The sequence below is a fragment of the Gymnoscopelus braueri genome, assembly GCF_963280865.1.
Source record: "Gymnoscopelus braueri genome assembly, chromosome: 4".
Lineage (NCBI taxonomy): Eukaryota > Metazoa > Chordata > Actinopteri > Myctophiformes > Myctophidae > Gymnoscopelus > Gymnoscopelus braueri.
In genome coordinates, this window is record NC_137605.1 from 42,806,056 (window position 1) to 42,817,984 (window position 11,929).

The 11,929-nt window shown below is 44.7% G+C and overlaps 1 protein-coding gene across 1 annotated transcript; it reads left to right on the plus strand.

The window, feature by feature from the left end:
- Positions 1 to 1,407: 1,407 nt before the first annotated feature.
- LOC308084036 (Krueppel-like factor 10) lies at positions 1,408 to 11,640 on the plus strand. The gene is made up of 4 exons (XM_080426507.1): positions 1,408 to 1,529; positions 8,242 to 8,473; positions 9,092 to 10,118; positions 10,358 to 11,640. Exons 1-4 carry the CDS (start codon positions 1,417 to 1,419, stop codon positions 10,657 to 10,659), a joined length of 1,674 nt encoding a protein of 557 aa, XP_080282633.1. The 5' UTR covers positions 1,408 to 1,416; the 3' UTR covers positions 10,660 to 11,640.
- Positions 11,641 to 11,929: the final 289 nt, after the last annotated feature.

Consider the following 11,929-nt stretch of genomic DNA (forward strand, 5'->3'; position numbering starts at 1 on the left):
CGGTGGATGATGCTACATGGGTACTGGGGTATCCTTTAGGAAGTTTAGGTCGTGCAGTAGTCCACCACCAGCTACTGTCTTGTAGCTGTAGCTGTGTTGCTGTAGCTGTGTTGAGCCGGAGGTGGTTGGTTACTATCACTCCACCTCACAAAGCTCTCCACCATGGCATTGTGTTTGTCCGTGTTGTCACCCATGATGCGGCTGACAATGACGGTGTAATCTGAGAACTTCTGACTTCAGAGTTGACAGGAAGGGTGACAGCGCTGTGCCCTTGGGTGTGCGTGGGTGTGCTAAAAATCAACAGGGTGGATTCTGCCATGCAATTTGATGAGCACATTAATCTCCCCAGAGGAGGAACCCTTTACTGATTATGGTCACAATTACACACAAGATATCTCTAAATGTAATGGGCGGATAGCCAAACTTGCATTTGTGCTCCCTGGAGAATGAACCCTACTGATTTAGATTTTTTCCCTATGTGGCCTTTCCCCTGCATGACCATAAATAAATAAAGTAGGCTACTTGACTTTCTTTCAAATCTTTTGCTGTTGTTGTTATCAATATGTGTTGATATAAGCAATACCCTCTCTCCATTTCTGACACAAATAAATCTATGACAATTAAAGAACACACCAAGGTGGAAAAAATGGCGGTGCTCCAAAATAAGTGATGCATAAGACAGAGGCTCAGCTCAATAATGCATTCGCTTTATTTAGGCTTCTAATATTTTACAATAAAATTAGTAAGTAATAAGTTAATAGTTGTTACAAACCAGTAACCACTAGTCCAGTTGAGCCTAGGAGGCTGTTAGACTCTTAGTATTATTTGTTTTGTCATGCACATATGCATAATTATATTTGTGTCTCCCTATTCCTAGCTACTCCATAATCTCCATTTTATAATTTTAGGCAATTTACACATTGTTGTTCTTGTTGTTGTTGTTTTCCAATAAGTTTATATCTGCCCCTTGTGAGTAATAATTCATTGCCAAATTGTATGTGCAATGTTTTTGTATGTTTGCATGTTTTGCAATTGTATGTTTTTCTTCTTTTTTACATTAACCACTTAAGCCCTAGCAATGGCATCCATATTCTGAGAGGAACATTAGCCGAAAATAGCAGATCTACAAGCTCGCAAAGAGGTTTGGTCTGGGGGGGGGGGGACCCCTGGTGTAGAGTTTCGCAGAGGATCGACTCTGTGGTCACTCATTCTGGGGGTGCATCGTGCATGCATGCAACCGACTGACCCTCAGCGAACAACGAAGATATTTTCACTCACATGGTGATGCTGTTGTGTACCATGTTGTCTCCATGATCTGATCACGCACTCACTGTGTTCCTATTGGTCCGCACTTAACACACCTTTAGCCCCGATTGGACGATCGATGAGACAAGCCCATCGTTTGAAACGAACGCAATGGATCCTGACTCAAGGATGAAGTCTCCCAACAAGTCACTGGTAGCCTACATGAGCATATGCAACTCATGTTTGGGGACATTATTTTACACCATTCAACGAAAGCATATGATGTAAGTAAACTGTTTCCTACAAATTCCAAATGAATTGCACTTTGTTAGTCCTAGGATCTGTCTATTTATTTTAGCCTTGGATCAAGACTATCATAGACATTTGCATATCTACGATGTCACGATGTGTCATGGGCTGCACCCCCCTGAGCGTCCTGGACTTTCACCAGTACATCCCGTATTTCTCCGAACATGTTCAAATGCAAATTATAAGGTGCTTACCCGGTTTTCCCCGGATGTTAACTCAGCATTCGGATTTTTTGTTTACTGTATTAAGGTCCTTGCACACTGGTGCGTCTTTTCGTTGCGTTTTTTTTACAACAATGAAAAAAATTGAAAAAACAATGAAAAAAAATAAAACGCAACGAAAAGACGCACCAGTGTGCAAGGACCTTTAGTCCGTATTTTTCAATAGATATGTGTTTTAATCCCGTCTGTGCCTGAACGCCATTTCCCCCCTCGTTTACTTCCTGTTTACATTGAGTGTAATACCGGCTTTCACCGGATGCGCCCCGACACTACCGCCCATTGAAGAATTACAGGGAACCTCCGACAGAATCCGACACAGACGGGATTAAAATACATATCTATTGGAAAATACGGACTAATACAGTGTACACGGGTTCCGAATGTCGAGTTAACATCCTGGGCTACAGCGTCAGCACTTTATATGTGTTTTTGTACATGTACGGAGAAGTACGGGTTTTCCGCGCGGATGTCCATTGACAATTGGGGGTTGAAGCCCAAGACTATCATAGATACGAAAGTAAAAGTCAGACTCGATAAAATGCATCTATGGATGATCTTGATCCAAGGCTATCTATATCTAAATGCATAGCCTAAATAAATGCATAGCCTAATTAAATGCATAAATAGCCTAAATAAATAATGTATTTATTTATTATAGGCTATAGGCTACCTGTGTCAAAAGTACGTATTTTTCTGTTATGGATGTGCTTACGTTATGAAAACGCTATTTTCTATTTTATTATCGCTTCCGGCAGTCTCAGTTCAGTTGATTTTGTTGGAATTTCCTGTCAGCCGACGTGAACTGTAGCCACTGGTGTACAGTGACTTAATACTTAAGTAAAAGTATTAATACTTGAGTACATGTACTGTACTTACCCAGCCAGCACGCCCACGTGGGACCCATATGGGCCCAATGCGGGCTACTTGGGTACCAAGTGGGCATGGGCTTGAACTGGGCAAATTATGAGGGTCCCAGGTGGGCTGCATGTGGGCTAACTGGGCGTGGGTTGGAAGCGGGCAAGCACACGTGGTTCCCGCGTGGGCTGCATATGGGCTTTCTGGGCGTGGGTTGGAAGCGGGCAAGCCCACGTGGTTCCCGCGTGGGCTGCATGTGGGCTAACTGGGCGTGGGTTGGAAGCGGGCAAGCCAACGTGGTTCCCGCGTGGGCTGCATGTGGGCTAACTGGGCATGGGTTGGAAGCGGGCAAGCCCACGTGGTTCCCGCGTGGGCTGCATGTGGGCTAACTGGGCATGGGTTGGAAGCGGGCAAGCCCACGTGGTTCCCGCGTGGGCTGCATGTGGGCTAACTGGGCGTGGGTTGGAAGCGGGCAAGCCCACGTGGTTCCCGTGTGGGCTGCATGTGGGCTAACCGGCATGGGTTGGAAGCGGGCAAGCCCACGTGGTTCCTGCGTGGGCTGCATGTGGGCTAACTGGGCGTGGGTTGGAAGCGGGCAAGCCCACGTGGTTCCCGCATGGGCTGCATGTGGGCTAACCGGCATGGGTTGGACGCGGGCAAGCCCACGTGGTTCCCGCGTGGGCTGCATGTGGGCTAACCGGCATGGGTTGGAAGCGGGCAAGCCCACGTGGTTCCCGCGTGGGCTGCATGTGGGCTAACCGGCATGGGTTGGAAGCGGGCAAGCCCACGTGGTTCCCGCGTGGGCTGCATGTGGGCTAACCGGCATGGGTTGGAAGAGGGCAAGCCCACGTGGTTCCCGCGTGGGCTGCATGTGGGCTAACCGGCATGGGTTGGAAGCGGGCAATCCCACGTGGTTCCCGCGTGGGCTGCATGTGGGCTAACCGGCATGGGTTGGAAGCGGGCAAGCCCACGTGGTTCCCGCGTGGGCTGCATGTGGGCTAACTGGGCGTGGGTTGGAAGCGGGCAAGCCCACGTGGTTCCCGCGTGGGCTTTATGTGGGCTAACCGGCATGGGTTGGAAGCGGGCAAGCCTACGTGGTTCCCGCGTGGGCTGCATGTGGGCTAACCGGTATGGGTTGGAAGCGGGCAAGCCCACGGGGTTCCCGCGTGGGCTGCATGTGGGCTAACCGGCATGGGTTGGAAGCGGGCAAGCCCACGTGGTTCAAGCGTGGGCTGCATGTGGGCTAACCGGCATGGGTTGGAAGCGGGCAAGCCCACGTGGTTCACGCGTGGTCTGCATGTGGGCTAACCGGTATGGGTTGGAAGCGGGGAAGCCCATGTGATTCCCACGTGGTGTGACTGGTTAACTGCTGGCTAACTGACATGTACATATGGGCTAACTGGGCATGGGTTGGAACACACACACACACACACACACACGCGCGCACTCAATCACTCACTATAAATCGTATAATGTGTAAACAGATTTGTTTTTGTTTTTTGTTTTACCACTGCCAAACTAAACACTAATGCCAAAAACAGCCAATCTACAAGCTCACAAAGACGGACAAACTATTCAACCCCATTTTAAGTTGTACTATATCTTCCTCTTTTATCCCAGATTTTAACCCAGTTTCCTGCACAAATGCTGACATATTTTACCATTAAGATAGAGCCTGTCTGCTTAGGGGATGATTTCAATCTTGACCATCAGGTCAGAATTTGTGTCAGATCCTGTGTCTAGGTGAGACATGACCTTTGACACAATCGAAATGTCTCAATAGAAGAGCAGGGAGACTAAATGCAACCACCCCAATTATATATATAGTATAAATTATATTGTATGAATTTTTAAGTATTTAAGTATTTGTTTTTATTTATTAGAGATGGCCATGGCAGGTTAACTGTTTAATTGTTAACCGTTTAACTGGTAACCATTTAAAGGATCCCTGGCTAATAAACCAATCTACAAGCTCAAGCTTGTAGATCGGCTATTTTTGGCAAAGAGGTTTGGTGTAGAGAGGGGAAAAAGAGCAGACCAAGTACAAGTTTACTAAGGGTTTAAGTGGTTAAAGCCCAACTCACTTTTTCTTAGATTTTAGCAAGTATAAATGTGTCGTTTGTGATAGGGAGCAATGATAATACAATTTGTTCATAAGCTTGTGGATTCAGAGCTTTCTGCTTTCTTTCAGTTACATGTGCTGCTTCAAGTCAAACTACATTTGTATTCTCCAGTTCAAGTCCAGACTAAATCCCCTCCCCCTGACTGCCTGTTAATGGCCCTATCTGAGTGTGACCCTGTGGGGGTCACACACAGATAGCAACAATGGAACAATGGGTATTCAAATTATCACTTCAAGGCATGCCAGACTAGTCTGGGTTTGGAGGGGTGGGTGGTTTAGTTTATTTATTTCTTTAAAGTTTAGTTTAAATTTTTTATTGTAATATGGATTAGTCAGAAACGTTTTTTTTTTAAATAGCCGATCTACAAGCTCTTTTTCAGATAGATTGTTTTAGTTAACTTTGAAAATACACAATCCTGTTTCAGTTAGTTATATTTTTTGTAAAGCCTTGTTTCTTGGCTTAGGCAGCAGTGGGGACACACATATCTTCCCTTTAGAAAGACAGAGAGTCTTTTTTTAAAACATAATGAAAACAAGAAGTACAGTTGGAGGGGGAACAGAGCTGTGTGTGTGTGTGTGTGTGTGTGTGTGTGTGTGTGTGTGTGTGTGTGTGTGTGTGTGTGTGTGTGTGTGTGTGTGTGTGTGTGTGTGTGTGTGTGTGTGTGTGTGAGAGAGAGAGAGAGAGAGCTCGGGTGTTCATTTAGAAAGTCGAATGTTTACATCAGCACAGGTTATGTTTATAAAGGCTGGTGATGTTTGCTTTAATGCAGTATTACACACTTTACTTAAGACAGGCAAGGCCATTGTATTTAGTTTTCAGTTAGTATTTTATTGTTATTTATTTATTGTTTATTTGCTCAGGCATTTCTAAGGACAGCTAAAGGTCCTGCTTGCTTTGGGTCCTAAAGGCCCCCTCTGTTTGTCCACTAAATTCAAATTTAAACTGACAAAGGACTCAAGGAGCAAAGCAGAGAGGAGGATTGCCTTGTGATGGATTTCTGCTTTCATAACTAAGTAAGTAAATATTTAAATGCAGTACTGATCTCTTTAAGTAGTAGATTGTGCATTACTCTGTTCTCAAGCTAAATTTATTTTCATGCTGTTTTATGCTGCTCAGTTTGGGCATTCTTCCTGCTTGTCTTGGTGAATCATTGTGTGTGTGTGTGTGTGTGTGTGTGTGTGTGTGTGTGTGTGTGTGTGTGTGTGTGTGTGTGTGTGTGTGTGTGTGTGTGTGTGTGTGTGTGTGTGTGTGTGTGTGTGTGTGTGTGTGTGTGTGTGTGTGTGTGTGTGTGTGAGATAAATTTTCCTTTATCTGTCTAACTTTAAATGTAATTTGGCAACACAATTGATGTATACCAGTAGAAGGCATGCCACAGCATATACAGTAATGGAAAGTTTCATAATTCTATAATTTCTAACAGTTGGCTTCTTGTCATTTCTATTAGGAGGACTGAAGAACACAAGGATGCAGAGAAGGCTCTCTCCAAGTGGTTCACTGGGGCTCGTGATAGAGGTGGAAACAGAGTTTGAGCTCAGAGACAGCTTCCACAACTGGATGATGCACAAAGTCTCTGTCTCTCTTTCTCTCCCCTTAGCAGCACAATACTTGGTTGGTTCTGTCACTGGGGATTTAAACAGAAAGGCTCAAGAGACACCCACGTACACATAGGGCCCAGATTCATCTGCAACATGAAACTGGATCTCAGAATCCCTCTGCCCTGTTACATGGACAATTGAAGTTTTTGATGCACCTCTTATACACTATTTATAATTTTTTTGGACCATTTTTATTCTTATATTTTGTTTCTGTTAATAGTCTCTGTGGAGCATTGTCAGAATATTATGTTGCATTTTTGTGATTTTATGTATATACTGTATGTACACTTGCACGTGTAATGTGTGTGCCTTCTCTTCCTGCACCTTTACACTACTGCTATATTTATTTCCATTTGTATTTTCATTGTATTTTCATTATCTTGTAATATTGTTTTTAATAAATTTGTCAAAATATATATTGTCTATTTTCATCCTGGTAAAACTGAAGACGTGTAAAATGTTATACCCAATTTTTATTTTAGGTGTGTTTACAAGAATTAACACGGTTCATGTTGGCTGCTTAATCTATTTTATTTAAATTTAAATCTTATTAGGACCCACGTTGGAAATCAAAGGAACCATTGCACAAACAAACCCAGTTAGGACCCACCTCTGTCCCATATAGACTTGCCTAGTTGGGGCCCACCTGGGGCCCAGGTAGAACCCACCTAAAGCCCACATGGGCATCCCAGTTGGGACCCACCTCGGTCCCACATAGACTTGCCTAGTTGGCGCCCACCTGGGGCCCAGGTAGAACCCACCTAAAGCCCACATGGGGCCCATGTGGGGCCCAGGTAGAACCCACCTAAAAGCCCACATGGAGCCCACGTGGGGCCCAGGTAGTACCCACGTAAGGCCCACATGGGCATCCCAGATGGGACCCAAGTGGACCCCGCTGACATGCCGACATGGGGCCCATATGGTTTAGCCCACCTTGAAACCATATGGGACCCACCTAGGGCCCCGGTGGAACCCACCTAAAGCCCACATGGGGCCCATGTGGGGCCCAGGTAGTGCCCACCTAAAGCCCACATGGGGCCCAGGTAGTACCCACCTAAAAACCATATGGGACCCACCTAGGGCCCCGGTGGAACCCACCTAAAGCCCACATGGGGCCCATGTGGGGCCCAGGTAGAACCCACCTAAAGCTCACATGGGGCCCATGTGGGGCCCAGGTAGTACCCACCTAAAGCCCACATGGGGCCCATGTGGGGCCCAGGTAGAACCCACCTAAAGCCCACATGGGGCCCATGTGGGGCCCATGTAGTACCCACCTAAAGCCCACATGGGGCCCACGTGGGGCCCAGGTAGAACCCACCTAAAAGCCCACATGGGGCCCATGTGGGGCCCAGGTAGTACCCACGTAAGGCCCACATGGGCATCCCAGATGGGACCCAAGTGGATCCCGCTGACATGCCGACATGGGGCCCAGATGGTGTAGCCCACCTTGAACCCATATGGGACCCACGTGGGCGTGCTGGCTGGGTAGTTACTTTACACCATTGGTGGTGGTGTGGTGTTTTTTTTGTTGCAGAGCAGCCTATGTAAACAACAGTTGGTTCTTTTGGCCTAGGCAGGAAATAGGTTAAAGGGCCAAGGGAGTGAAGAAGAGCATCAGCTGGTCACTCATAGTCCACATGATCAATATTAGTCTACATTTGGTGACTAGTAAATGTTTTGTAATTGTCTATTACCTTGTTATCTTACATTTTTCAAACTATTTAAGGTTATTTTTTAAAGTGCAAGACAAGTACAATAAAAAAAATAGATTTATGTTATATGATTCTTCCATATGACTTATTTTCTTTTATAGTAAAATTACATAGCATAGGCATAGAAATTAAACATAATTTCAGTGGCGGTGTCTTATGGTCAACTATCCTGTTTCAACAGAGAAGGCTACAGGACCATGAATGTTGAGGAGCTACACAGAAGCATCCAGGTTGAATGTCAGCCTGGTCCATGGGATACAGGGGACATGGACACTGTAGATGCAGCCATGATGTCCATGTCTAATCGCTGGAAGACCATAAGCTCCAAGTTCAGACCCCTGACTCCCCCATCTGACCTCTCAGAGGATGACTCTCTACCACCAAGCTCTGCAGAACTCAAGCATTCTCTCATGGTAAATAATCCATAAATAAGTAGAGCGAGGCGAGGCCTACATGACATCCCCTCTGTAATGAGGAGGTCTATTTAAGCTGCACTTGCTCAGTCTCTCTGTCTATCTGTGCTGCTGCTCCACTGCTTAGATTGCAACCATTGTGGCTACAATCATTGCTGCTGTTCACTATTCTTGCATTTCTCCACCCCCACCTCCACCACAACTGTAGGCTCTGATTCTAGATTTCCCCTGGCTTGAAGTTAACTAATATCAACTCCCTGCTGTCTCATTTTCTAATACTTATGCAGTCTCATATACTGTATATTTGTCTATACATATATACAGTATACTGCCGTTCATTCTAAATAAATCTATTTCATGTTAACTGTGTCTGACTGAAATTAATTAGGAGTATTTTTGACAGCTAAGCTCACTGTACCCATTTGCTTTCCTAGTCCTAAAGTGAGTGTGTAAGATTTCAGCAATCAGCATGTTAGAATACTGTAGGCCAACAGGACTAGATCCGGTATAAGTCATAACCAATTAAAAATATATATAATTTCATGCAGATAACATCATTGACTTGAAGTATATGAAGTGATTATACTGATATACATGTTCACATCTATTTCATTTTAGTGTATGACACCGCCATGTAGTCCAACCAACTTTGAGGCCACCCTCTCAGTGTCAGGAAGAACACCGCAGCAATCAGTGCCATCTAGAAATCCACAACAGCAGAGCTCAGTGCCAATAGAAGAGACGCATCTGCAGGGACGGGTGACCACTATTCAGTCAAGTTGCCAGGCCACCAGTGTGATCCGCCACACTTCAGACGTCCAGCACCACTCCAGTAGCATCAAGCCCATCTCAGGAACAAAGAGATGTACTGCAAATGGCTTCAATAAGACTTCAGACTCTGGAGATAGGCTGACTTGTAGGGACTCAGAGGAGAATGTTGTTATGCGGTCTGTCTGTCACACAGCCCCCTCCTCACAGACTCATGTTACTGTGACTCTGTCAACCCCTGCTGCTGAATCCTGCCAGACCCAGTTGAATCTTCGATCCCCGATTGATAAATCCAGTGAACCCGCCGGACATGTTTCTCCCATTCCAGCTGTCACTGCCAGGGTCTCTCCTCTGCCTGTGTATTGCCAAATACTTCCTATATCACCTGCTCCTGCCAACACAGCTTTCACCAACAGTATGGTACATAATCCTGTCATGGCCAAAACTGCTGGTCAGCAGCAGCAGTTTCTTCCTGTTTCATCTACAGCTTCATCAGGGCTTTCCGCTAGTTTGTTACACAAACCAGTTATGGATATTAGTCAGTGTCAACAACATCAACCGTGTCAAACATTAGCACAAACAACAGTTTGTCCTCAGGTGGTCCTCTTGGGGACTCGGGGAGCAAAGGGTCCAGTTATGTTCCTGGTCCCTCAGCACACTGTCCCCACTCACTCTGTCCAGCCCTCACTAGTGACACCTGGTGGCACCAAGTTGTCAGCAATTGCTCCTGCACCAGGGTTTACCTCTGCAGTTAAAAAAATCAACCTACCCCAATCAGAAGTCTTGCGTGTACGTAGTCACATTTGTCCACACGAGGACTGTGGCAAGACCTACTTCAAGAGTTCCCACCTCAAGGCCCACATGAGAACACACACAGGTGAGAAATGAAATATTATATGTATGTAGTCAAAGGTTAATGTTTTTTTTCTCCCTTTACATGCCTACTCAGTTTTGTATTTGGTAACTGGTAGCCTACTTTGGCCTAATGGAAAAGCAAAAAAGGAGGGTAGACCTGAGGCGAGTAGAGCCGATACTAAACAAAGGAACGTGACATGAGACCTGTCTGTACTGTAATTCTGCCTGTATTGTAATTCTGTTTTGCCCTTTTGTCAACAGGTGAGAAACCTTTTAGATGCAAGTGGGAGGGTTGTGAAAGACAGTTTTCTCGCTCTGACGAGCTGTCTCGTCACCGTCGAACCCACACTGGAGAGAAGCGCTTTGCCTGTCCTATGTGCCTCAGCCGATTCATGCGTAGCGATCACCTGGCCAAACATGCCCGCCGACACCTGGCAGCCAAGAGGACACCGTATTGGACAGTGGGTGTTAGTCACTCTGGTGACATCACCAACGTGTGTGCCCCACACTGTTCAACTTGGCTTGAGCAAAGACTTTCTGACCCAAGTGATTGCTCTACTTAAAAACGCACCAAAGACAACTGTCAAGCTATAAGTCACAATAAGTTGGCTATGAGGATATGATTGAGTCCTATCAGACATCTGTATCTGCGCCATTGTGGTGGTTAATCTGAAACACTGAAGACTACGGAGACAGGTCGGAGTAATGAACTTCATCAGACACCATGCCTGATAAAGGTCTGAGTGACCGAAACATTGTATCCCAATTCATACATTTTGTTCTAATCTGAAACATCAAAACTGACTGATTTTACATTTTATAAAGTTTATGTTGATTTACTTTTCATAAGTGTTCAGCGGTATGGTTGGTTGTTGGACTAAATGTACAGCATGTTTGAACTGTTAACTGAAACTAGGGTAAAGTTTACATTTGCACGTTCACCTCAACTACTATATTTACTTAAACTTTGTAAAATTTTAGCCAAGCAATCAATTTCAATGATAGTTTTATCAAACCTTTTATTTTACATGACCAAATATGCTGTTCAATCTTCATTATTACTTAAGTGATATTTGACCAAATACTGTAATACGGCATGTAAAAGAAATATTTGTACCATTGTCAGGCATTTTGTAAACAATTTTTGTAAAGTATTTTTCTATGAAAGTGATAATCAGCTGTATGTCTATGCTCATAAATACAGAAGCATTTGTCTGATTGAACTGGTTGAATGATTGCGGTCTTTGTACTGTAGGTATATACAGTACTATATTCAGCATGTCCATTACTATTGGGGGAGTGAGGTAACCATCTGAAATCCTGTTTGTTTTGGCTGCAATTCAGCATTTCACAATGGTTTAGAACAGGGACTTATGTTTAGCTCATCATATACTGTATGGTATCTAGTACAGGCAAACATGAACTCACAAGACTTGTTCATGGCGCCTGCATGTTTGTCATGTCAGGAGATTTGGCTCACTGATCCAAATCCCCTTCATCGAAATTATCCCGGATGAGGACTAGCTGAAATCAACATGCTATGAAACCACTGTTTAGAGTGGGAGGAATGATGCTAAAGACCATTTACCACTGTACACAGCTAAATCCAGAGTGTGGATTATGATTTGATGAAGTGCTACCATAGTTTCACATATCGTCGCTGTCGGGCTAAAACCTTGTATCCCCTATTTTTCATTGAAAATAGATGGTGTTTTTTTCTGTCTATGGGTGTTATAAAACCAATGAAAATGATTAACAAGAGCCTGTGACTAAATAATAACTACATAGGATCTATATTAACACACATTTTTCCCCATTTACTGAAAAGTCTGT

Bases quoted from the DNA above. Each gene is read 5' to 3' on its own strand.
- LOC308084036 (XM_080426507.1), top strand. From the start codon at position 1,417: ATGGATCCTGACTCAAGGATGAAGTCTCCCAACAAGTCACTGGTAGCC. The intron at 1,530-8,241 runs GTAAGTAAACTG...CTGTTTCAACAG, and splicing joins ATTCAACGAAAGCATATGAT to AGAAGGCTACAGGACCATGA. The intron at 10,119-10,357 runs GTGAGAAATGAA...TTTTGTCAACAG, and splicing joins CCACATGAGAACACACACAG to GTGAGAAACCTTTTAGATGC.